The sequence below is a fragment of the Cygnus atratus genome, chromosome 3 (genome assembly GCF_013377495.2).
Source record: "Cygnus atratus isolate AKBS03 ecotype Queensland, Australia chromosome 3, CAtr_DNAZoo_HiC_assembly, whole genome shotgun sequence".
Lineage (NCBI taxonomy): Eukaryota > Metazoa > Chordata > Aves > Anseriformes > Anatidae > Cygnus > Cygnus atratus.
The window spans coordinates 87,483,132-87,510,820 of NC_066364.1; the positions used below are offsets into that span (position 1 = coordinate 87,483,132).

General features: G+C 42.0%; 1 protein-coding gene across 4 annotated transcripts; it reads right to left on the reverse strand.

Annotated features, from left to right (window-relative positions):
- Positions 1–1,382: 1,382 nt before the first annotated feature.
- Positions 1,383–27,381, reverse strand: ZNF318 (zinc finger protein 318). Of its 4 annotated transcripts, none has more exons than XR_004780817.2 (11): positions 26,989–27,381; positions 21,946–22,091; positions 16,525–17,158; positions 13,970–15,394; positions 12,360–12,459; positions 11,314–11,600; positions 8,095–8,298; positions 7,520–7,619; positions 6,286–6,404; positions 1,739–5,847; positions 1,426–1,619 (listed from the first exon to the last, which is right to left on the reverse strand). XR_004780817.2 is itself a non-coding variant. In XM_035560732.2 (10 exons), the coding sequence occupies exons 1-10, from the start codon at positions 27,379–27,381 to the stop codon at positions 2,419–2,421; spliced, it is 6,837 nt and encodes a 2,278-aa protein (XP_035416625.1). In that variant the 3' UTR covers positions 1,383–2,418. The 4 variants fall into 4 exon arrangements, 2 of the variants coding, with proteins under 2 accessions (XP_035416625.1, XP_050565595.1); XR_004780815.2 differs by having other exon boundaries at positions 1,426–1,622; XM_035560732.2 differs by having other exon boundaries at positions 1,383–5,847.
- Between the last annotated feature and the right edge of the window lie 308 nt (positions 27,382–27,689).

A 27,689-nucleotide genomic window follows, 5' to 3' on the forward strand; every position in this document is an offset into this window, starting at 1 on the left:
TATTTAACTTGTATCGCATGAAGGTTCAGCTTCTGGAAAGCTGAAGACAAATACAGGGTAACAACTTTTAGTTTGTCATTTGCAAAGCTCTTGCTTTCCTTTGGTGCTAGCTGCTGCTCTTCATTCATGGCCAGCTGGGTTCTGCACTGACCACCACCACTAGTTGTAGAAGCAACTGTAGGAGAGCAGATCAAAAGGACATCGGATGGATGTCGGTGTCCTTTCCACCCAAATAAAGTTAATCAAGAGTACATCCCACACAGGTAATACAGCATTCAATGAGGATGTCTGAAGAAGGTGATTGTCCGAGTGAGTTTCTGTCTACCGTTGCATACACTGAGACCTTCGTGAAAATGAATCTGAGCAATGAAACTATCCAGGTGGTCTGTATTCCAAATCAGCACCATCTAAATGAAGAACTGTGGAAAAAAGCAGCCTTCTCTCAGCATCTCCCTTCCCTGCACTGCTATCCTTCAATACAAGGCAGGCAAGAAACACAGGCTCCCTCTTCCACTTTAGATTTACAAGGCACCAAGCACTTCACTGAAAAAATTAGAAAGAACACAAGGGTAAAAAATGAAAATAAAAAAATGAGCTGTCAACTGTGAACAAATAAGCTTAAATATATAATCAGAAAGACATTTATAGAAGAAAACCAAGAAACAGCTACAAAGGAGTTCATTTAAAAATAAAAACAGGATTTAAACAACCTACTCATTACCCAACTTCCACTTTAAAAAGCATCAAAAGCATGTCAAACCCTGTTTTCTTTGGTTTTGACAGCAAATGGTTATTTGAAGAAAGTAGGGCAAAGATACTAACAAATACTTCTTATATTCAGTTTATTTTTATATGCAGTAACTGCTTAAAATCACAAAAAGAGCTCAAAGAGCCTCTCTCAAAACCCTCTTCCCTTCTTAATTACCTTTTTTTGGTGACTTGACCACTTACACTAGATTTACAAATTCAGCTTACATTCTTACATTTCTACTGTGAAAAGCGCCATAACGACTCTGAAAAACATTTTGTACCATCTTTACACACAGTCACAGAAACAGAAGAGAAAAGCTCCTTTGTCCCCCTCTGGAGGTCTGCATGCTGGTAGCAATTACAGAAACATGAACTCTGCTTGTTTTCCCTCCTCCCCCCAATTTTACACAAGGCTCAGGACTTCAGACAAACTTCCACTGATGATGTTGACAGAAGCTCTTCCATTGACTTTAGCTGGGAATAAATCAGCCTTTTACTGAGCAGGCTAAGTGCTGAATATCTTCATTGTCTACAGTTTCTCAATTTTATCAGCTACTACAGGAGGTAGAAACTACTTGAAATAAAACTCTTTCCTAGAGTTAAAAAAAGAAAATCAAGAAGAAAGTCTTGTTCACCACCATATGTTTATTTTTTAAACAATTTACAAATAAAAATGTTATATTTATCCAAGCAAACACATTTAATACTTTAGTCTTTAACAAGCTATACAAATGAGAACCATCACTCTAGAGCTTTTGATAGCACTAGGACCATTCAGGGTAGGCATGCATGTGTCTCTATCACATGAAGCGAGTCCAATTCCTGACACCAGGGTTCTGATCTTCTGCTTCTTCAGAGCTGGTCAGCTGCTGCTAAATGATTTAACACAAATAGTTACTGGATCACAATACAATGAAAGAAAGCCCATTTCAAATCATGTAAGTGACCTCAATATGTCTGGTCCAGGTGTCAGGCCACAGAGCCTTACCGATTAGTCTTCTTCTCCAAAAGCCAGTCGGACAGATTTTCTCCCCTTGCTTACTGATGTGGCATCCAAACACGTGCTTACACAATACAATGAAACAGCTTAAGTACAGATGTAATATAACAGTAATTACAAATCACAAGGACAGATAAACAAACAAACAAAAAAATCAACTTGAATCACATTTCTTGCATTTCAAACAAAAAAAGTAAACAAAACCATGCATTACAGTTTAAAGAAATTTTCAGTTTTAGCTCTTCTGCAAGTCTCCATTTCCTCAAGTTCTAAATTGCTGTTCTTGAGCTTGTCCCAGAGGTTGGGCTACTCGCAATGCTACTGACAGAAAAAGGGTGAGCTGGAAATCATCGAAGAATGATCAAAGGATAAAAGCCCCCAAAATAAACAACAAAGACGCACGCATTATAAACGAGATATTCCATTTTAATAGCAGAGTGTAGAAAAGAAATTGGCAAAAAATTCACATGAAAAACATTTTACACAATTAATTATGTACAGAATAAAGTATGTGTCTGGTTTCTGGTGACTGAAGTTTCACTTTAGACAAGTCCTACCACAGGATGCAAAATGCACCCAAAACCCTCAACTGGAACAAAACAAACAAAAAAACCATATACATAATCCCAGCTCTGGCTCCACAAATATTGGGGCTGGCTGGGTTCACTTCAACCCACTGGGCTTTCTGCTACGCTTTCAGCGATTCCTGAATTTGTTGTAGCTTCCAAACTACTGTCAGCAGTTTCTGTTTGCTCAGTCTTCTTACTCTGGATAGTGCAGACTCCTTTGCCTCCTGAGCCACCATCCTTTCCGTTTGTTTCTTTGAGCCCAGGAAGGAAAGTTTCCACACACCCAGATGCCCGACTTTCTGTGCTGCCTCCATCACAGCTCAGTGATGGCATTTCAGCAGCACCACCTTTGCTCTCCTCCACTTGCAGAAGGATCTCAGACACAGGAGAAATGCCCTGCATTTCTAGAACTGGCATGCCCACTTCTGTACTGTCGCTGTTTGAGGACTGCAATCCGCGCTGTGACACAGCTGTTTGAGAAACTTGGGTGCGAAGTTTATCTTCCCGAGTACCTGAAGTCAATGCAGCAACATCAGTAATTTCTGTTTCATCCACTGGTTTTCCAATGTCCGCCTTGCTAATTTTGCTGGACTCCAGCCTAATGGATGCAACAGCTTCTAGTTTTGAGACTTCTTCCATATTCTTATGTAAAAGTCCTGCTGAAAGGATACCAAGGTGTTCACACTTTCCCTTAGTATTTGCCAAATTGGTATCAGTGCTTTTGACCTCGAGCTCTGCCTTCTCAGACGGAGTCTCATTGTGTTTCACATTGTCTGATCTCAAGGAATCTTTCTTGTGATCCACACTAACATTTGGAGAGAGACTTTCAGATTGCTCAGTTTCAAATCCTGAATGAGCAGTATTCAGACAGAAGTCACTGTTGGCTGCTGAGGTTCTTACAACTTCACACTTTTTTTCTAGGGAGTGGACAGCTTCTTCTGTAAGATGCCCCACATGCACATCTGCTGATAAAGCCATTGCTGACTCTTGGACAAGACCAGAGCAAGTCCTAGAAAATCCTGCAGTCCCTACTTCTTTTGCATCTCTCTTAGCAAAAATATCATCTAAGATTACATCAGATCCAGTGTGTCCTAATGATTTTTTTTCAACTTCAACTACTAATTCTACACTGGATCTAAGTTCAACAATGTTTGCTGAGCAGGCGTTGACTAACCATGCAACCCCTTGCCTTTGGGTTTGGTTATGTAATAGTGCACGGCCTGAAGGTTCAGGTCTTATCTTTTCTTGTGCTTCTGATGTGCTATTTCTAGTTTCTGTGTCAGTGAGACATGTCTCTGGCTGTATCTCTGTGAATTCTGAAGTACAAATTTTATTAGAACCACTTTTCATTTCTATATTTGGAGTACTGGATAGTTCCCAACCACTTTCAGAACAAGAACTGGTTGTCATGACCTGTTCTTCTCCATTACTGGTTCTGGAAGTATCACATTCACCAGGACTTCTTGCCAATTCCGAAATCTTATTTTGGGTTTCTGAAATCCAAGGAGTTTCACCACGGACTCCTGGCTGAGGTACTTCCAAAGCTACACTGTTCAGTTTTGCATCTTTTAAGGGGGTATCAGTAGAATTCTGCTCTGTCATTACTGCTACTAAAACATTTTCTTTTGAAGTGTTTTGAGAACCACAGAGCAACTGTGGACTATCAGTTTTTGAAGCAGTTCTACTGCTATCACTTAATTTTTCCTCTACCAAATGGGAATTTCCCAAAGTTTGAATTTCATTCCGTGTTTCAGGTAATAAAGTCTTTGGGTGTTCTAAACTAAGCTCAGGCTTTACTGCATTTACTTCTTTCATCTCTTCATATTTCTCTAGAGTGCCAGGAACATTTGTCTTAGTAACTGCAGTTTTATTTGTGTCATCCTGTCCAGCTTTTCCTTGGACTTCCGTTTTCTGCAGATCACAGAATTCCTGCCTGCCTGCTTGCTCTCTGCTTGCTACATCCACAAGTCCCATTTCTGCAGGCATCTGGACACCAGAAGCAGTTTTTGTTTCTGGCAATTCTGTGACTGACCTTTCCGACAGCTGAGGCTGAAGTGTCTTCTTGTTCATTTCAGCCGGATTCTCACCAAGAACCCAACTGCCCGCTACTTGAGTATTACACTGCCAAGAATCCTCCTCTTTCGATTTAGTCTGAACGTCTGCTGAAAGTGTCTGGAATTTTTGACCTCGGTCCTTCTGAATGCCATTTTCAATGTCAGTGCTCATTTCAGAATGAGGTACTGAAGTTTGCTGAGTAACCGTTTTCTCCATTTCTGAGCCTCTCTTAGCTGAGAGGACCTGGCTAACTTCAGTAGCCACATTCTGATCGTCTTTAAAGGAGGATGAGCTATTACTTGCTCTAGGGTTTGCAGGTAAATCTGCCGGTTTTGCAAGGTTAGAGTTTTCTCCATTTGGAAGCGCAGAACTTGCAAGCTTGCTGTCAGCTGAACCCTTTCCACCACTACTGTAGAAAATATCATAGAGATCTTTAGCATTGGCTGTGGCCAGGCAAGAGTTTCGTTTCTCTACCTTTTTCGCCTGTTCACTAAAAGCAGTTGAAGGTGGTGGTGGCGGCGGAGGGGGCCTCACGAGCATTGCCAGCATTGTCTGTTCACTTTCAGACACACCTGGAGCTACTTCATCTGCAGGGATGACAGCTGCCTGCTGGACTGCGGGTAGAAGGGGAGGGTGAGGTGGTATATCAGAAGTCTGAGAAGACTCATTTTTCTCTGCTGCTTTCAAATCCTCCTCTGACCCCTTTAAAATTACCTCCTCTCCTCCAAAAGCTTTTGAGATGATATCGGGAGGCAGCAGCAGATCTGTATTGGTTTCTTTTACCACAGGCAGTGGCTTGGTGGTAGCTCCAGAGGATTTTATGGATAAAAAGGTGTTCAAAGGTGGTGGTTTACTAACTGTTGCAGTAGTAGATTTCCTGAAAATCATGGTGGGGACTGGCAGATTGGGTAGAATTTTTGCTTGGGTTGATGTGGAAACAACTGGTGTCCATGGGCTAGTGTGTGGGATAACAGTTTTCCCAGACAGCTTGATTTCTATGGGCTTGGCATGGAGTTTCCCAGACTGACATTTATTCTCCTCTTTGATTCCTTCCACACCCTCCTCCTTCGGAATAGCTACTCCTAGGCCTTTATCCTCCCTCTCAGTCTTTTTCCAGCTGAATTTCCCAAAGGACATCTGACTTGATTCCTTTTTAGGTTCCTCTTTCTTTTCTTCTTTTTTCTCCTCCTTCTCTTCCTTCTTCAGCTTAAGCTTGATACCCATTTTTCGCCCAGAAGAATCTATTTTGCCTTGAGTTTCATTTGCCCCTTCTCCAAGCTCCGGGATGTTCTTTGTTTCCTCTTTCTTTATTATTTTTGGTTTCTTCTCATCCTTCTCTTCTTTCTGTTTCTCGACCAGTTTCCGCTTCAGCTCACTCTGCCGCCTGCGCTCTGTTTCCAGAACTACAGCCAATCCAGCCTGACGGTCTAGATTTCTCCTCTCTTCATAGAGTGGGTTTTCATCTATGTATTTCTGTGGAAATAAATGGCACAATTTTAGCAACTGGTTCCAGGAGGAAATAAATCAATTCAGCTCTGTTACAGTTTTGCCTTGTTACATAAGTGCCATCTCAACACTGAGAGAGCAGAGAATTTCTTCCTACCAAAAAAACGAGATGCTACAAACTCCACATTCTGTAGTTTAATGCGAATTGAGTGGTGGCTTACAGCAGAGCTGTCGCTCTACTTAAGAGTGAAAATCAACACTGGGACTTGAACGCAATTTAACCTCATGTGGATGAAAGATTAGTCTCTATGTAGTGGGAAGTTCCGCTCAGTTTATTCAGTACAATATAGTGAAGGTAATCAAATACATACACATCAAGTCAAATGTAATTCTTCAGGAAAAGAAGACAGAACAAATAGAAGCTAACAAAAGGAATAACACACTCCTGGTACACCAGTTACGAACCTTGTATTTCTCATTGTGGGGATGACTTTTCACATGCTGCTCTGCTGAGATTTGATCTCCAAAAAATTCATGACAGAGCTGGCAATAATATCCAGTGATGGGAATCAGAAACTCAGAGCCTGGAAAGGCCGAAGAAAACAATCAGAGAAACAAAATTTCAAAGATGCCAAGTTCTTAACAGAGCCAAATAAACATATCAAAGAATAACAGCAAAACCTCCAGCAATGTTCCTGTTCACACTTTTGAAGCAGATAATGGTGCTCTCCTTACGCTTACAGTATGGTAAACACCACTACCAGGAACAATCACGTAAAGTGAAGAAGCTTGATTAGTATGATTCAAAAAATTATTTTAGTGCTCTTCATATAGCTATCCTCTATAGCTATAGCTCTTCATAGCTCTTCAAAGCTACCCTCTATCCAAATAAGTTAATACTTCCTACAGTATTTATCTATTTACCATCTTTGTGGTGTAGTCTGCTCAAATTCTAAACACCTGGCTTATAAAAAGAACACAAGCATTTCCACTGAAGTTCAGCAAGACTGCACCCCTGGGCCTACAGAACCTGCCGCAGTTATCTAACACACTGCAGATCCTCTCTTGGGCAGACACTACTAAAACTACTGAACAAACTGAGATTGATCACCAGCAGGCCTATTTAATCATTGCATTGACTGAATGTAAATCATTGATTTGCATTGAGTCAGATTTTAAATCCTATATGAATTTACAAATGACTTACAGCCCCTTCCATATTGCTTTTTCACATTCTCTGTACTCACACTGCACCAAATACTCATCAGTAATTCTTCAGAGACACCTTTACACAAAATGTACTGAATCAAAAAGTCTGTTACAAGACTGTGTGGAGTATTCCACAAGATCTGCTCAAACACAGCAAGCCTTTGTGGTCATATTCTGAACCAAATTCTAATGTTAGCAAAAATCACTTCAGAACTACACTGGAAAAAAGTCACCCAGTATTCAAAATAAAAACTAAATCCTAAAGAGAAAAGAAGGAACCTCTTCTATGTTTTCCTATACTCTTGCTCCATGACTTTTTTCACAAGAAAATCAAATGATCTGCCATTGACCTAACAATACAGTATCTATATGTGCTCCTGTAACTAGGTAAAGTTTTGAAATGATGTTTTGAAATTCCTTTCTCTGAGTCACTGGAACCTGCTGGAGGGCTAAGGGAGAAGAAACCCAAGTTTTTTACAAAATAACATACCTTTGGCAGGAACAGTTATCTTATCGATGCGTTTTATGGAGTCTTGTTTGGTCTCACTCTGGGTCTTCGAAGCCCAAGGTCTGTTGTAAGGATCCAGGGTCTATTTGCACAGTGACAGAGGTATACAGGCTCATATATTACACTAGCACGGCAACTACACTTGTCTTTTTCCTTTTTAACATCCTTTCAGAACACCGAACATTAAAATCAACGTGCAATTATTTATAGGATCTATGTTTTCCTCTTTCCCCTCCCATTCTGCAATTTATTATGAGAAAATAACCTGTGAAAAGGGTAAAATGTAAATGATATCAAAGGACAGGCAAACACGAAACACAAATATCAAACACTAGGTCCCATGTGAACTGAACATAAGCCCCGTTTACATTAGTCGGAACACACCGGTAACTGTACAAACTGCTCGAGTCCAACATTAGGGTAAAAGAATTTAATAAGCAGCTTCTTGGGTTCGTTAATTCAGATTCTCTTGTAAAACGTAGCTCTGTGATGTATGTTTTAGTGTTAATATTTATAGCGATATGAAATGCACTTAGTGAAGGAAGCCTGCCACATACCTGTCTGTGTTTCTTATTATGCATGTGTGTGAAAAAGTCAAACATGGTTCCGCAGATGGTATTGCAGTCTTTGCACCAGTGGTTCCCTGCATCATAATATTCATAAATATTGGCCAACTGGAAAGGATGTTTGGAGGACTGTGTAGAGGATTCTGCTGGCTTCGGGCTTCTACCTCTGGACTTTTCATTAGCTGGTTTTGATTCCTAGATTGAACAAAAGGAAACACTTCTCTAAGACAAGGCAGGACAGACAGAACGCTCTGGAACTCAGAACCTGCCTCCAGCAGAAGCCACACGCACAAAAAAAAAGTATATATCACCTGCTTTTCAGCGCCCAGGCTAATTCCATTGTTTCAGAGAGCTGGTATTGCCGACTAAGATGCTGCGAGGCCACAGTGAAGAGCTTCCAGTAAGGCTCCCAGATGTAATGGCTGGATGGTTGTAGGCAATCGAGGAACCAAATGAACAAATCCCCTATGGCATGCACCCTTCCCACTTCATGCCTTTCACACAAAAATTTCAATAGTTCCAATACACCATACTAGCCAAACAGTGCCCAGAACACCTAAAGGCACTTAGAAATTCCCCTATAAACGCTCAGAAGTTACCGTAAAAGTAGCTTGGATGAAAGCAGAATGAAAAAGGAAGTAAGAGTTAGTTGACTAGAAGTATTTAACGCCATCAGCTTTATCAGACTATTTGAGAGTGTCTGAATTCTCCAGAAAACCCGTTGCTTAACCATAATAAAAAGACGGTGTTTTGTTAATTACCTATGCATATATGGTGAAGCATCTTGTGATTTAAGCGTGTGATACTTACACTTGCATTGATTTGTACAGAAAGACGCCATACAGCGATACACAGACGTTTCAGGACTCTAGCCAAAATCAATACATTTCGCTCAGAATCTTGATGTATGCTAACATTGCAGAATAGCAAAACAAATAAATCCCTGTACAGTAACATTGCAGAGTAGCAAAACAAATAATCCCCGTACAATAACACTGCAGAATAGCAAAATAAATAATCCCTGAAACAGGTAATGAATGAGCCCTGTTAATTTATATTATAATATCACTGGAAAGTAATCGGTGTATTTTGAGTTTTGATTGACATTCTCAATGGCTGAAAGCTCATCACGTTATTATTTCTAATCTGCATAGCAGTCTGGAAAGAACAGCATTTTTCCAGAACTTAGCAGGCCCAAATTAGTTGTATAATTTCCAGGTTATTCAGTATCGGTGTCAAATAAATTTACTTAAGCAGATTCATAATCGTTAAATAACATCTGCCTTACTAGATTCTCTCCTTTTAATAATATTTCATGAAACATACACTGTAAATCAAACAATGAAGACACATCCATGCCACTATGTGCCCCATAGATATACACGTCCCAGTACAATCTAGCTGTTGGTAGCAGAGTAGGAAGTGACCCAGTGAATATTTGCAAATATTCTGTCTGCAGGAACTTAGCAAAGCTTACATTTTCTTAAACAATGAGAAGATCAACTTATGATCTGCAGGAAATGCATGGAAGGATGTTCATGATGTCTGAGAAGTGTTTTCTTTTATGTTATTTACGTACATACATCCACCCAGTATACCCTATAAAATACTATCTCAATCAGAACTTTAAAAACAATGCTTCTCAAATGGATGAGTGACAGCCAACTCTAACCCGTTTGTGCTTCCACATTCAGCAAAAAAATAAACAGCTCCACATCAACAGAAACTTGAGATAAAGCTCAGAGATGTAGTTTGGTACAACTAGGCTAGCTTTACCTTTGCACTTTGTAACTACAATAGACAAACACAAGCTGGGCAGCAAGGGACCAAAAGGTAGCTTGCAAAGATGCAGAAAGGCATAAATGTTTTTGCCCTTAGGTTGGCCAAGTAAACTGACCACAGTGTCCAAAGGCCCGCACCTTCTTTTTTTTCACTAAAATAAAAGTTAACAATCAGAATGACAAGGTGAATCTTAGACACTCAGGGCAGCGTCCTATGTGCCTGCAGATATCTGAAAATATTATGTGTTCTTGATCAGAACTGAGAATTCTCCATGTTAAAATAAGGAACTACGAAAGAGGATCAAGTCATTACGGGTTCAGACAACACAAACAATGGAAGTTAAAATAATGGAAGATACATTCACACATGCCATATCCCAAGAAAAGAAAACAACGTAACTTAACGCAATGTAGGATTTAACAGACATTCTTGTTTACTTTAGTTTTACCATGTGGCGTCTGATGCAAATAATTTGTAAAGGTAAGTGGATACTGAACACTGGTGATGTTTCAAGAAACAAACAAACAAAAAAAAAAACCACAAAAGAAGCCTTAAAATAAAAGGCATCTAATGAGTTCCCTGAACCAGACCATGATGAAGCATAAGGAAAAGTTTCCAGGGTTCACAGATCTGAGTTGCCTTGTAGGAGTCACCTCTTACCCTACTAACACTTTCACCTCCACAAAAAATACACAGTAAGGTCAGGCCTACACAAAAAGCATCTGTCATCTCCCATCATCCATACCAGTTACATAATTAAGTATATATAGAAAAGCGACATCATTAACCTCCTGAACGCACACATAACCTTTCAGATGTTACTAACATCATACCCTACTTCCAGAGTAAAAACTTTCTGGAACATGTTACGTTTTTTCTTGACTGTTAACCTCTCAGAGACCATGTCAGAGAGACCACAATGATACATACTGACATTTCTTAAGAAAAACTTATAGCACGTATGTAATAATCATGTTAAGATGACAATCATATTTAAGTCTTGCCCTGATTTGTTAATATCATCACCTGGTGAGAAGACTAACATGCTCCAAACTTGCAGAGCGCTCAGACAAATATTCCTTCCTGGCAGGCCATGCCAGAAATGTTGTAGAGAACAAATCTGTCCTCCTGGTATGGAGTTGAGACCTAACAGCTGCGAACACTGACGCTACTGTTCAACCCAACCAACACCTCAGCAAAACCAAGAGCAAAAACCGTACGTGGTACCAAATTGCACAAACTCTTGAGAGAAATTATAAACAGTGATACATTTACTCTCACCTGCATACACAATCAAAATCAGAATATGAGATGTGGTAACAAATGACATCAAATGAACCTTCTATTAAATGTTTGGGAGCAGCTGTTTCACCACTGCCCTCTTCTCTTAGCGGGAAAATCATTAGCATACAAGCCAGAAGATTTTACCTTATTGGAGGAAGATGCCTTCTCCACACCTTTTGCATTTTCTGACTTGCTGTTCTTTTCTGAGGAATCTTTGGTTTCCACAGATGGTTTCCGGGGTTTTTCAAATATGTTAATCCCCAGGATCTGTGCTACTTTGTCAAGCTCAGACTGCTTCTTCTCAGCTGCATCAGATTCTTTATGGAGCTCTGAAATCTCCTTCATAATATTCTCTTGCAGTCTGTTCACCTCAACCAACAAGGGGTCTTTGTGTCCATCTTTCTCACGACGTTTCTTCCTCAACATCTCTCCTGAACCGATCAAGGAAGTAGAATAGTTGGCAATGTAACAAGAAAATTGTCTCAAGATCTGTATGACTATTCCAGCAACAAGTAAAATACCAACACAAAATACTACAGTTAAATTTTGACCTTTGTGAAGGTGGAACTGACTCTTAGGTACAACAGCATCACTAAATCGGCAAAATCCAGCTCTATAAGGGTTGTCTTCATATACACCCCTAACAGAGGCACCATAATCCTCAAGAGAGAGGATCGATTTAATTGCTATTTCCCTGCTTGACCAAAGAAGCAAACGTTTTCTAAGTTAATTGTACATTATAACCTGAAAAGATCATTTTCCAGAGGTGAAAATTATTATTTACTTCGATCAAATGTTTTAAAATAATATAAGTTCGCTCTGTACAGAGAGGACTTTTCCTTCTCCAAATAAGATTCATAAAAAATTGAAAGACATGCTGACATGTCTTCAGTTGCTACTTCTCACTTCTTCTAAAAAAGCGCTAAAACGCACAAACTGCAAGTCTTTTAACCTATCAAGCTGCTGAAGAAGATGCAAGAGCAACTGCATGCTTCAGTGTAACAGTCAAATTTTGACGTCACTAATTTTAATTCATTAATTAGGTCATTGCTTTCTCAAGAATTCTGCACTGCCAAGAGTATGAAAATATTAGTTACAAATTATAGCCTATATATTTTGGTCTTCGCTTCTCCTAGCAGGAAGAAAAAAAATGCTGGTAGAAAAAAAAATGGAGGGTAGACTTGCCGTACCTTGCTGTTTACGAAGCCTGTCCAATTCAGTCTTGAGATAATAGAGCTTCTTTTGCCGTGCTTCTCGTTCATTCTTCAGTTTTTCTCTCTCTTCTATCACCTAAACAGATTGCAAGAGGACTGGATTTTCTTCTCTTCCCAACACAAGTTAATCACTCTTGCAAAAATGACAGCAAGACCTCAGTGTGCCAGTCACAGAACACTGCTCACTGTTCTCAAAATGTTCCCGTGTTTTGAATACAACAAACAGTTCTCTTGATTTGCATCTGTAGGTAACTTTATCTATGCCCATGCTTCAACCGTGTATGAAGGTGTTTTTTCTTGCCCTGATTCAAACAGCCCAACTTAACAGCACTGTTGCTGCCACTAGCAAGAACCACCGTAGAAACTGTAGTTCTGAGTTTTGTAATTCAGCCACTGATAAGACAGAAAACATTCCTCATTCTAATGTGTTAGCAGGCTATGCCACCTCTTTTCTAAACGTGGTAATTTGGCCAGCGTATTTCTCCAATGCTCTTTTGCTTTTCCAACGGCACTCAGACTCAGCTGATTACCTTCTTACAGGGCTCAGCAAGACCAGCGTTAAACTGCTGTTCAAAACTCACGCAGCATCTCTACAGCTCGTATATTCCATCACGGACAAAAGACTTTACAGCCCTTCACCTTGCCTTCTGCTTTGACCCTGTTCAATTTTAGCTATCGTTCAGGCTTCTGCCTCAACCTGATCTTAACTGTACCACCAAACGTATTTTGCAGGCATAACTGTCTGAAATTAAACACCTGGATGAAGTTTGTTTCTTGCTCAGTAAGGTAAAGACTAGCAGGAGGAGCTCACACATCCGATTTTCACCTGTTTGCATCCATTCTTACCAAAGGAAACCAGGCAGTATGCTAAAATAAAACCTGAAAAGTTCCTTCAGTTTCCTTCCCGACATCATTTTTCAAGAGACAAATCCCAATTTTGTTTACCTTCACAATGCTCCCAAAGCTTACAACTGACTCCTCCCATAAACAAGCTAGAAACGATCCAAGGCCTTGTCTTCACTAGAGGATCGCTACTATTACAGCAATGTAAATGTTGGCAGGATCCTTAGATCGTGCCTGCAGTAACCACTGTATATACCAGGGGAAGATGTTCCACCAACACAGTCAGGCCACTTCTTGAATGCCACAAGATGATGATGACGACGATTATTTTTAATCAGCAAACGATCGTTCTGTCATTTGGGGTCTTTTGCCAGCATCGGAGCACGCAAGCTTTTATACTCCAAGCCACCCCAGTAAACAACTGGACTAAACCCAAGCCGAAGAACTCTGTTATCGCAGACAGAGCCCTAGAAGTTGTACCCAGACACACAGGTGAGCTATCAGTGCGTATCAGAGCTGTAACCTACAGGTGTGCTACTATGGGGATTTTGCATTTATTTTTAAAATTGTGACAGAGTAAACAGACAAATGCCTGGAAATCTTTAGCAAAAGCAAATTTAGTTTAACTGCCTTTAAACTGGAACGACTCAGGAGGAAAAAAAAAAGTGCATCTAGAGGAAAAGCTTTTACCCCAGTAAGCAAGCAGCCTGACATATTTTAATATATTAGAACAGATGACATACCTTCTGCTTCTGAGCTGCCCGATTTTTTTCATCTGACATCTTTTCGGTAGTACTTTTCAGATTGTGTGAAGACAGACGAAGGGGCACTTTGGAATGAGCAGGAGTGGTAGGGACATGAACAAGCACAGAACCATCTCTTTTCAAATCAGGGACATTCTTTCCCATAGAGACCGTCTCAATCACCCGGAGGTTGGGACGCGTGGGGTTTGCTGACATGGCCATAGTAAGAAGCCCGTGAGCCTCCGGCAGCGTAGGATTAGGCTGCTGGGTAGGGGGGTACATGGGCCAGCCTGGGGCTGCATAAGCCATATAATGCCCGTACGCATCATACCCCGGAGGAGCCATTGTGGGAGGTGGATAGTTTTGGGGCATCTGAGTGGCAGTGAACTGGGAATAGTTGGGAATTTGGTATTGGGAAACAGAAGTAGGTGTAGGTGGCAAATTAGCGGGAGCTGGTGGAACTGAGGGAATGAGAGAAACAGGAGGAAGAGGCTGTTCTGGTGCACAAGGAGGTATGTCCTGTCCCACTGGCTTGTTCTTAGCATACTCTGATTTCTGAAGAGAGGATGCATCTTTAGACTGCTGGAAAGAGATGGCAGGTGACGCTGAGCGCTGCTGGCCTGACTCTGGAGATCGAGTGTCGCTTCGGCTGCGACGCAAGTCCCAGTGGTCCAGTCTGCGAAGATCTGCAGAGCGGCGATCAGGAGAACGAGATGCCAACTTTTTGCCATGAAGGCGTTCCTGAGTGCGAACAGCCAGTTTTCCAATTTCAGCAACGCCAATATCAAGTCCAATGGTTTTGAGCAAGTCGTGGATCTTTGCGTACTCAGCATTAGGCTCTTCTAAAGGATCCAGCTTGACAGCTGGAGCAGGAGTAGGAGGTGGGCTCACTTTCTGGCTTATTATCTCATTGCCACAACTCACTGGGGGCTTCTGAACAGGGAGAGATTCAGTTTTGGTGTCTTCATCCTCATCGCCATAAAGAAATTTCTCTTCATCTTCAATGTCAGGAAAACTACGCCTCCTCTTCTCCTGAGCACTGACAGAATCAGCCATCATGCCCAAAATTCGGGAGAAACCACTGCCATCCTGACTGGCCCTCTCATGAGGCAGCAAGAAGTCCGTGTGGCGATCAGCAGGTTCTGATTTGGCTTCTATTTTCTCCTTGTGACTTAAGAAGCTTCCAAACTTTTCTTCAAATGTGAAAGCATCTTTGGGAGCTCCAGAAAGTGGGCTCCACTCATATAAACCATCACGCAATTCCTTGTTTGCAGACTCCACAACAGAGTCTTTGTTAAACCGTTTGAGAAAGTTCTCCACTTCAGAGGCAAAAGGAGCTGCGCTGTTGCTCTGGGGCAAAGACGGATGACTAGAAAGAAGAGGAAGATCCTTGCTGGGAGCAGGGCTGCTAGAAAAGCCCTCAGGCTGAAAGACAGAGAAGTTATTATTTACTACAGCACCCTCTGAGGGGACTATTCACCTTGCAGAACAAAGGAATGTGACAATTTCTCCTCAAGTTCACCGTTGAAGAGAAGGGTTAGAAAAGACAATACACAGTTGAATGAGAACAGAGAAGATCACAAAAAAAAAATTGTCTAGTGGTTCTGGAATGTCATGTCCAGCAATGAAAGCTTATCTCTGAGAACACACAAAATCACAACAACATTTTATTAACTTTTTGGCAAGCTTCAGAACCTCAGAACCAAAACTTTTAAGTTGAAATGCCATGACATAAATTCAGCTATGCTTTGAGTTTCGTCACAAATAGTACATTACACCTTCAGACAGGTAAGAGTAATTGTACTGGGGTTGTTCCTAACCACCTCTTCAGCTATGTGTAATTAATACCAAATTAAATAGGATTTCCATTAACAGGTATAGAATGGGATCCTCAGTATTGGAGGACCTCCTGATATAAATATGTCACCGTCAAACCAAAACAGATCATTATAACAAGCAGATCAAAAGTGATGTGCTAAAACATGAGAAAAGAAAATGGTTAATTTATCACAGTGGTCCCAACTGCATGCCTTTCCATTGCTCTAATTTTGAGACTCAATAGGTATATCTCGGGTACAAATTAAATAGGATTAATATCAGCCTACAGTCTAAAGAGAAAAAATAAGGAAACTCAAAGGTGTTTTCAGCCAGAGATACTAAGGATTCATCAGGCTGTTCTCTAGGTTTATAAAGAAACAGAAAGAGGCACTGTGACAGGCAGAGAGCTTCGATCAATGTCCTGACTGTGTACAAAACAACTCAGCTTTTCTATAAAGCTGGCCCAGATTTTGGCATGCTGGGCTGCATTTCAACAAGGACACTTCATTCTGCCTTAGATTGTATAGATATATGATCCCTGATTAACTGCCTTCACCATTTAAAGTTTCCAATGCAATTCTAAATCATACAGGCCTGCAAAAAGATGCCTGTCCTCTCAAACACAGGTAAACATAAAGATTTGACTTTTCTATTTTGGAAATAAAACTAATATTCTGTATCAGGGAGTGACTGTTTTGGAAAGTAGAAGTGTAGAGACAGACAGACAATGATCAAACCTGAATAGGAGACTCTACTTCCATCTCCACTCGTTTCTTCAAGATGGATTTTTTGGGCATGGATGGTATTTCCTCAGGCCTGTATGTATAACGAGGCTCAGAAGTCTGTAGTGCGTTAGTCAAGCCTGGGATCACATAACCACTGCCTGAAACATCATGATTCAAGTTTCTGCTACGTTCTTCTTCTTCTCTTTTCCTCCTGGCACGGTCAAGCTCTCGGAATTCTTCATTCAGGTATGACGGGCTTGGGCTTCTACTGCGGCTGCGGCTTCGTCTGCGATAGTTTCGTGTTCCCGATGAGAAACCCTGATGCTCTCCACTCACACCATGCATCTTCTCATCTTTTTCGTACCGCGGACGCTTTATTTCTCGTCCCCTCTCTTCTGGCCTTGATGGATAGGAGGATTTCCTGAGCTTGTCACCATCTCTGTCAGACCCACGAGGTAGCTCTTCTCGACGACCGTAATGCGGACTATAATCTGAACGATGGAGAAAAACATCGCGGTTGCGGTAGTCTTCATCATGTCTCATGATGAAGGGACTTGAAGGTTGGTCTTCATGCGATGGGTACCTCTCAAGGCCTCGAGAACATGACAGACCCCTAGTGAATATAGGGCCATCAGCCATGTCATCCCTGTATAAGAGAAGCATAGAACAAACATAAGGGCTTGAGTCAGAATCAACAATGTCTTATTCTTACTCAAGAGCAAGAAATTTCCAAATAAGTTTCAGAACAGCATCTCCATCGCTAAACAGAAGCAACATTTTATGTACTTAAGGGGCAGGGGTGAGGGAGGGTTGATGTTTTTAATGGTAATATACTTCCTTCCTATGAAGTCACCTGCAAATACAGTGACACGAACAATTCAACTCACACTGCAGAAAGAGAGCCTTGAAAAACTGATAGGATGGATTTATTTCTGTGAAAGAGAAATACTACACATTTTTAAAAAAACATTGCTATCATATTTCAGACCACAATCCCTTTCCTCACCTCTCCCAGCAAGATGCCATGGTCACATTTCACGTGAATTATTCAAGGTGTAATTCAGTTTCACACTGGCACATGCAACCAGATCCTCTTTTTATCTTCAGCTGTGGAAAAGGACCACAAATTCTGGCAACATTTTCTGTTGCAACAGATCTGTAGGCAGGACTGTCACAATCACATGGACTGCTTTACCCCAAAGCAAGCACAGTTTTTTATAAGATATGTATGAATCAGGGATAGTAAATGTACTCGTATCATTCCTTTGTTCCAGCCCATGCATTATACACAGTAGATCTGCAACTAGCACAACACTGGAATAGCTAGCTATATCTCTTGGTGTATCTTCTTTTGGACCAATTCCTACAGACACTTCCAATTAGGATTACTGTTTTTATCAAGCCCTTTTCCCTCAGCCCCTAAAAACTTCGCTAGTGCTGTCATTTAGATCAGGCAGAAGCAAAACACACTTGTTACCAACTGCTGGTTTTATTCTCAGATACTTCAAAAATCTATCAAGATCCTCCAAGAATGGGTAGCGAATGTGCTTGTTAAGTGAAATCAGTGAGACAAAAACCCTAGAAAAACGTCTGTGTGAGCAAGACACCAACTTGAGATAAACCATGTATGATTGCCTGAATCCCCAAAAATCATCTGCTTCTACTAAGACAAGTCCCTTGATAGATCTGAGAAGAGACCAATAAAATCATGCCAGATGACATCTTTAAAAAAAAATAAAATAAAGATCTGCAGACAAATTATAGCCCCAGTTTTTAAAGTCACCAGACTAAGAAATAACTGACATGACCAGGTAAGGTCTTTTTCTTCAGTATTGTCATAGTTTACATATGCATATTTAAGAACAAAATTAACACAAAACTTCACTTCACCTCTTACCTACATCACTGCAAAGTATTTCATACGTTGTTAGCTGCTTTACTGGTCTAACACACATCTTAGCAAATATGGCGTACACCGGTATCTGTGGTATTAGATGGAACCTCTTTCATGTCCAACAAACTCTGTATCTCCACCCTTTCCAGAAACACCAAAACATCTACAAAGGAGCTGTAATTAAGTTTTATACATAAGTGTTGCTGTTCACAGCCTTAATAAAAGTATTTATCTGGTTCTAATAGCAAACGTCTGTCTTCAGTGTCACCATCACTTTACGTGAGAGCCTGCTATACCTATGCAAGCTGCATGAACACAGCTGGTCAAGTCACAGATGTATTTCACCATACACCTTCAGCTGATTTTTGTGAAAATAGTTTGCATGCATGCTTGCCAAACACTCTGACTGCAGCAACAAGGCAGAAGGAATATTAAATCATACTTCGGAAAGAAAGGAACAGCAAACCTACTGCACTTCTAACTAGAAGGGTGTTCCAAACACACTCTGAATAGTAAAGACAGATTTAAAACCTAAAGATTAAATACAGGTGTGAGAAAAAGGATTACTTGCCTTACAGAAACTGTGCCTCTTTGAAATATGTTTTCAGTAAATACAGTCCAAGAGAGATATGTCCCTCTTATCTGGCTTGGGTGCTTTTTAGTCAGCATTGTCCACTAAGCGTATTGCAACTGTAGGAGAAATACAAGGTGGTACCGCTCTGACCATCTCAATTCCTTCCCCACCACAGAATCTATGAATTACTGGAATTTGTAGAATCAGGGAAGGAAAACAGACCACAGACTATGTAGAGATGATGCCTTAAAGAAGCAAAATCAGTGTAAGGTAAGCTTGCTTTCCGGCATATTTATGTATTTATTTGTATACAAAGAAAGAGAAATAAACAGTGGTGTTCTGCTGTCAGCCACCAACAGGACTCCACCTTAAAAGTCTTTGAATAGGAAGTCAGACGAGCTGTTCATACTCAAGCCAGCTGTCACTCTTGATATTAAGCCAAAATCTGCTATTTCAGAGCACAGCTTAACGCTGACTTAGTCTCAGCAGTGATAAGGTCTAATCTTTTGCATTAACCCCAGATGAGAGAATTGGTGGGATGCTCTGTATAGCTTATGCCAGCTCAGATAGCAGTAGAATATCTTAAAAACACTGACAGAGCGAGATGGAAGACGAGGGGAGATAAGATACATTCTTCACTTTGATAAAGGGAGATTCTTGGAGACAAAAAAAAAAGGTTAATCTGTTGAGGTAGAAGACAGAAACTGCTCAAGTGACGTCGAAGTCACAGACCAGCTTCATTCAGCAAGCTTACTTAAGACATGTGCAGGAGGCCAGCTGCCTTAAAAACCTGGGGCAAATTCTTACAGATGTTTCAGGATGGACATGCACATGGACACATCCCTTGGGAAATCTACCTTGATGTCTAACCTTTGGAATTTTATTTTCTTTCCATGCTAATGAATCTTTCTACCATCCCAACATCCTGCAAATTACAGAGGATAATTTGTAAAAGTGATTGCTTCAAGTCTCTAAGTAGTTACCAAAAACAGCTGAGAATAACTAAATTCGGATTTATTTGTTCCAATTACTTCAAAATCCAAAGATTCTTCAAAAAACACTCTTTTAAAAATGAGAAAGAGAATGTACCATGCAGTAAGAATGTGACATGCCCAGTATTAAACTGAATGATTAACAGTAAAGGCCACTTTAAAGCCCCATGACAGGTATAAAATAAGTGTCCCAGCAACAGGGCAGCATCTCGGAAGGAAAAAATACATGATAAACAATATCCTTAACAACTAAACCAACTACAGACTGTGTTTTAAAACAACCAAAATGGTAAACAGTGAAGAAATTTGCAAGTCAGAAGCAGTACCTACAGGTTTTAGGAAAAGCTAAGGGATGACACTTTAAGCTTCTGGACAGTAGGTACCACTCAGACAAGTGCAGGTAACACAAACAGATTGGACAAAGAAAAAAATCAAAAAGAAACAAGAAGTACACTTAAACACATGGAGTTCTTGCATACTTGCAGGTATATGGGAAGTCACTTAAAAACTGAGGTCTACATTGCCTCACTATCCCTTATTCTCATCCCGATTCATTTGTCATCCAGTCTTCTCTGGGATCTGTTCCAACTTTTTTTTGGCCTTTTTTTACCTGTTACCATTTTTGTCCAGTCACAGAGATAAAGTAGAAGTTCTTCACCTATCAAAGAGGTAAAGATCCTCGCAGCAGTCATTTTCACTCTAACGTTAAAATAAACTCTGCTGTACGTGCTGTTACTTCTAGCCATGAAGCATAACCACAAAACAGGTTATATACAAAACCTCACTGGAGAAAAGGAAGCAACGGGACAACCCCACTACCACCACCGTGTTCTTAATCTGCCAGAGCAGTACAGTGACAGTTCTTCTACATACCTTTTCCTGCTCGTTCCGACCACTGTACTCTCCCCAGGCATATGCACTCATCTTGTTCAGAAGACTGCAGGCTGCACAGGGGACTTACCAGTTGAACACTGACCTCAGAAGAATCGAGGTAAAGGCGTAAAAGTGACAGTACTGAAAACTAAACTCTCTTTTGGTTTTCCGCACCTGCTGAAACTTACCCTTACATTTCAGAAAGACAGGAAATTCACTTATTTTGCTCACTTCCCTCTTTTTCTTTATTTTTTATTTTTTGAACAGTTGGGGATATTTGCATCAAAAATGGACGTTAGAGACTTTTTTTGTTCTGGATGCTTATACCCGACTGGAAATTACAATTTGGCTGCTCCGGAGCACAGACTACCCCCATCTTTAACTTTGCAATTCAGGATAAAGATACCGATTTTATTTGCACAAAGTCTTCTCATTTTACTTCTGCAGCCAGATTATACCTGTTCTTCCACTGAAGGCAAATCAAGGGACCCTAAAAATTCTAATTTATTTTACTACTTATGAGATTGCCTGACTTCATTCACTTCCCCCCGGAGGGCTTTTGAAGCCAAAATAATAAATTTCTTCAAGCTACACTAGGGCTCTCTTTTGGACTATTCTCAAAAATCAGGAAAGTACGTTATTCCCCCCCAAATAAATGAGGAAGTTGAAGCTTTGTGCTATCTGTAAACAACCTTCCTTTAAGCCAAACTAGGTAGGTTCGTAAGAAACAGGAGGCAGCTGAAGCTGTGAAATGTCAAATGAAGCAGTTCCTTCCTGGAAGATACTCTGAGCACTTTTAGTTTATACGGCTTCAAGAAGGAGTTGACAAAAATCAGAGCAGAAATATCTGTCTAGAGTTACTAGGAATGCAGGCAGTGACTTCTGTTTGGGAATTCCCTGTACCACAACTTGCTGGAGGCTTGGGAAGTACTGCAAGGAAGCTTCATTACGTGTTTACCCTATTACCCATGTTCCCCACGCATCCACTGTCAGTCCCTACTATATCCTGGGCTAATTAGGCATTTGGTCTCACCCAGTACAGCCATCCCCACGCTCTTACTGTTTCATACACTTGAATCCCCACCTGCGGAGGACCATACCTGTCACTCAGGTTATCAATTGGTGAGCCCAGTCTATCAGGCAGCCTCCTTCGCTCTGGTGTGCCAGTGCAATACCGGTCATTACCAACAGTAATCCGCAAACTCTGTTCCAGTGAAGACTCAGAGCGGAGACTCGGTGAACGTCTCTGTAAATTGAAGAAAGAGTGCAAGCCCATCAATCAGGGAATTGTAATTTCGGCTACAGTAAGGCAAGTAACTCTGCTTTGCTTACCACGTGAGACTTGGGGTGCATGGATCAACCAAAAAAAAATAACCTCTAGAATAATATTTTTTCCAAATATCTCAATTGCCTATAGTTACTAAAGAAAGGGGAGGATACTGAGTGCATTTAATTTCTCATTCCAGCTGCCAGCAACAAGCTTTACATTTACATTATCTAAAAGGGAAAATTTCAATTCAAAAATACCTTTAATAAGCTACCATTTTGGAAGGTGGAAAAACAGAGGAGTTAAAGAAGTCCCAGATTTGTTGCTGTGCTCCATTCTTTGTTAGAGCAGAAGCAGCTACACAAACATTGCATAAAAACAGTGCCAGGAATTTCTTAATAAAAGCGTCTGGATTTCTGGCCCTTTCCAGCTCTAATAACAACATGAAGCAAGGTATAAAACAAGAGTAAACAAAGATTTTCCTAGCAGTGATGTTTTCAACAGTTTTCCTTGTCTCATGCTGCTTTCAGCTGATAAGCACAACCTAATACTAAAAATGTCAGTGACGGCAGAAACAGCTTCTACAACAGAATCCGCATTTTCATCACTGTTGGTAGAGCTAAACCCGAGTTAAGCTGTCCTGGAAAAAACTACAGCAGAGAACGCCTCAGCTAACTGCCTCTGCTCAGATCTTCATTTGGAGACATACCCTATACAGAAAATGGCATTACTGTTAAGTTATGCTTAATTAGGTATGCTTCGCCTCCTTTTAGAATTTGTCACTGAATTCCAGGAATGACCAAATTAAGCGGAGTTCCAGAAGAAGAAGGTGAGACTGGCTGAAGACAGAGAGGCTTGATTATTATTGTTTTTTAAACCAACATGATTTATATTCTGCTTAACAGGAAACAATGAACCAGCCTCAGTTCTGCCAAATCAGTCATGCGCTGCATATTGCTTTCACAGCAGTAGCAAGCTGCAGGTGCACTACGTTGCCTGGCTGTCCACCCTGGGAAGAGGCAGCAGATTCAGTTCAATGCTCCAAGAGACCGAAAGAACAGTACATAACCTCCAACAAGAAAGCAGAATTCCCTCACAAATTTGCCTAACACAACTGACTTGGTACAAATCTGCACTAGAATCCATTGCGTGCATATCCCTGTTCTAAGGTGACGTCAAACTGATTTCTATATCTGTCTGTTAATCTGAATCCCATCATTTATCAGAACACACTCTAATGACTTTTTAAAAGCAATCATTTTGTATTGCATAGTATTATCCTGGAACAGTCGGGCTGAGATACAACACATACAAGGTGCACGCATCTCATACAAATGCTGAAGGCCGAAGCTGAACGCTGAAGGTTTGAGTTGAAGGCTCAAATGTGCCCAGTTTAACACTGAATTTGGAGGGCTGCCTGGAGAAGCGATTGCCTTCAAAGGCAACTGCTTGCCATCAAGACTGTCAGCAAGTTGTGCACATACATTACAACCATCTCCAGGAACTGGAGACGGAAAAGTGATGATTAAATCTCAGAAGAAAATTCATGGCAAGAAAAGAAAATTGTTTACATTTAGACAGCTCAGGATATATATGACAACCATACAGATCACCCAGAGACAGCACTTAAGGTGATACATATTTGAACTTTGCGTTTTTTTGTCTGAGCTTGAGAAATTCAAGTTTTAACAGCATTTGCATTTGGAGTGCCACTACTAGTCAATCCTACCCATGCTCTGTACTGTGTTTTCTTCCTTTCCTATTCTGGCTCCCAAACAGCAGTTACCATTACCGTATAAACTCACAGGTTGCATACCAGCTCTTCATTTCTTCTTTCTCTGCCAACCCAAAACATCCCAGTCCTCCAATTGCAGCTAACTTTCTTACAAGAAAGTAAAGGAACTGACAAAAACATAAAAAGAACTAGCACGCAGATCAGCAGTGACAAATACAAGCAGCATGAACGTTGATCAGCCTTACAACAGCCAAACTCCCTCACCACGCAGCTCTGACCATTCTTTTCACCATTACACTTTGCAATACTTGCACCAAACTTTTTCTGTCACTCCATGCTTTTCTAAATGCCATAAAGTTTCCCCAGCTACTAAGAAACTTACACCATCCATAATCCTGATGTGCAATATACAGTCGACATCCCAGTTATACATGAGAACAATAATACCAGGGGATTCCCCAGATACCCAGGGGAATGCACGCACTCCATCTCAACAATACAATGCCCAGAATCAAGAAAAGGGAGTAAGAATCTCAAAGGCTACTCCTTCCATATTCCAATTCATATGCAGGGACAGTAACTCAGAGCTTGTACTCAAAATTTTTCCACTTTTCAACCCTAACCCCTTATCCCATCAGTGTCTGCATTCCATGTCTTACATATTCTACTCTTATGCATACACTCCCCTCTTCCAAGTCCTCCTTCCTTACTGCAGCTTAAATCCTTCTTTCTGTCTTCTGTCTGAATTCATCCCCTCTCAGTGACAGATCCAAGATGCCACCTATTAAAATGTTTGTGTAACTCCCCACTTTTCCTCACTTTATATCATCAAACTTCTGGAGAGAGTGTTTTAAGTGGGATAGGTCTGAAAACTTTATTAAAACTTTACCAGATCATGTTGATCCCACATATCTGCTGTTTACTTTGTTTTGATCACACTGAGTTCCACTGTTTGGAAAACATCTGCATAATCCCAGCTTTTATCTTTCTCTAATTAATGCTAATTTTGTAAAGAGTAGTTCTAAAAAATAAAATCAACTTGTACATGTATCTTATGCTTTATAACATCATTTTAAAATAAGTAGTAGTGATGGCTGAGCACCTTTTGGTGGACAAAACCTTCAATCGAAAAAATATACACAATATACAGTCTGAGAATTGCCTACGCTGGGCTTCAGTGTATGCCAGAGAACGCAAAATTCACGCTAAAGAGCTATATTAAATCATCCCACATTAACTCATCTTGTGCAAGCTGCTTCAGAGAGAAGGGTTTTCCCTTAATACATTAACATTCTTGTAAGCAATCAAAAAATCTATTTGGCTCAGCAGCTCAGCGCTACCTAACTTACCAGAGCATAATTTCAAAGATGAGTAATTTTCCTATACTTTTTCCCTGAAATTAGAATTGGTAGAAAAACATCAAGAATTTCTAACAATTTGCTGTGAAGACTACTGCAACTTGAGCCAGATGGGTGCAAAATAACACTGGAAGAATAGTGCTTGTCAAGAATAATGTTTGTGTAAAGTTCGGTTTTGCTCATTTGTTTGCTTGTTTTCTAAAGAAAGAGTGGGAGGCTGCAGATCAAAAAACCCTGGTTCAAATTTTTCCAAGTCTAAACCACCAACACATTTGGCATTAAAAGCTTTGTTACAGCCCGCAGAGGTTCACAACCTACCACGGATATAGTGAAATGACAGACTGGCTGCTGATGAAACCAATTTGAGAAAGTTCTGCTGTTGTATCCCAGTTTGTCATCCCTTCAATTGTGACCACATCACTGTTCATCAAGCTACAATGTAAACTGACATGAACCATATTAAAAATCCATTATATTAAAAAATTAATTATTTTCAACCGGGATCTTCTTAGCAATGCAATTTCCAAGGGTATTCCTCTCCCCCCCCCTTCACAATTTAGAGGACTGGGATAACAGCGAACAGCAGCCTAAAAACAAAAGGCCAGGGGCAAAGCTTCTCAGCCCGGCTTAACTGTCAAATACAACATTATCTCCCCATTCCATCAGGATAGATTACTTTCAAGTAACAAATAGCGCCCACCAATAACTGAATTTTAACTCCACTACAATCACCTGGGATCTCTTCTATGGCTACAACTCCAAGAACCTGTACCACCACCAAAAAAGGGCAATCCCATTCTCTTTTGGGGTCCTACCATGCAACGAATCATAGCAGGCCACAAACTTTTGTTGAATTAACTTTCAGCCAAATCAGTCCCTCGAATCAGCTCCCCTCGCAACTTCACAATTACAAGCGTGAGTGCAAGGGAGTGGGCAGACTATACGGTGGAGCGAGAGGAGAAACTGAGCGTACCGTTCCTTTTACCCGTACACATGCTGGATTAAGTGACCGTGGAACCACCGCCTAAAATATCACAGTACAAAAATCTCTTCTTTCAGTGCAATAGAAACACACCGTGAAACTACTACTTACCACAGGTAACAGTGATCAGAAAGACAATCGCTGCACCAAAGAATGACAACAAAAAGCCTAAGTAACTGAATGCCGTTTGCTCAAAAAAAAAAAAAGTACGGCTGTGCACTTTTGTTTAGTAAAAAGGTGTTGGCATCCAAGGTGGTATCACCTCAGATGCAAACCCCCAGTTTCACATGTCCAAATCAGATTTTTGTTAAACTGAGTAAGAAGCCCTGAACACCTTGTGCACAGTTGCAACTACAAAGCAGCACCTATCAAAGAATAACTCTCGAGATAAAGATCTGTAACAGGGCCTCCTTTGTACGCTCAGAGGAGCAGAAAGAGCTCCGAGAAAATGCTCATTCAACATCTTGTTAAAAAGTTGCCCTCCTGTAAATTAAACTGTGTTTATACAACACACAACGGTGCCGGGCGGAGGAAAGAGGCTGGCTGCATCCTTCCCCTTGGCAAACGATAGCATCTCCTCTCAGGCTTATCTAAAATGGCTCTGGCTGTTCCAGAGAAATAAAAATATAGCGGAAAGAAAGCGCTGCCTCGAAGGGAAGCAACCGGGCTCTCTGAGAAGCGGGGGGTCCCGCACACGGAGGGAGAGGCCCCGGTGCCGGGCGCGGCCTCCCCGCGGCCTGACAGCCGGCCCGCACCGGGCAGCGGCCCCGGGGGCCCGGCGGGGCTCACGGCGCTACTCACCCGGCCGCTGCCGTCTCCGTGCTCGCTCCCCCGGCGGCCCCCCCGGCCGCCCCCGGGGCCCCCCGCTCCTCCCGGCGGCGACGGCAACCTCCGGCTGCGGTGCGGCGAAGGGGAGCGGCGGGAGGCGCCGCGGTGGCCCGACGGCGAGCGGTGGCGGCGAGGCGGCGGCGGCGGCGGCGGCGGCGGGGGACGGGGCGAAGCGCAGCGCGGCGGAGAAGCGGCGGCGGAGGCGGCGGCGGGAGGAGGAGGCGGCGGGGGAGGCCGGCCGCGGCCCGGCCCCGGCCCCGATGTGCCGGAGCGGGAGGCGCGGGGCCCCGCCGAGCCGCTCTCCTTCAGCCGGTGCGAGGAAGACGAGGACGACGGCCCGGAGCGGCCGCTGCCGGAGCGGTACATGATGGCGGCGGCGCGGGGGTCCCAGCGGCCTGCGCGGGCGCCCCGGCTCCCCTGACCCGTCCCCCCCCCCCCTCTCCGCCGCCGCCGCCAACCCCCCCCCGCCCCGCGGCGGGGGCTCCCGCCCCCCCCCCCGCGCGCGCGTGCGCGCCGCCGGCCGCCCCGGGCGCGCTCCCGAGCCCGGCAGCCCCGAGTGGCGGGGGCGGGGGGGGGGGGGGCGGGGTGAGCCCCGGGAGGGGAGGGGGGAGGGAGGGGGAGGCGGGGACGGCCGCACAAAATGGCGGGCGCCGGTCACGTGGGCGGGGTGGGCT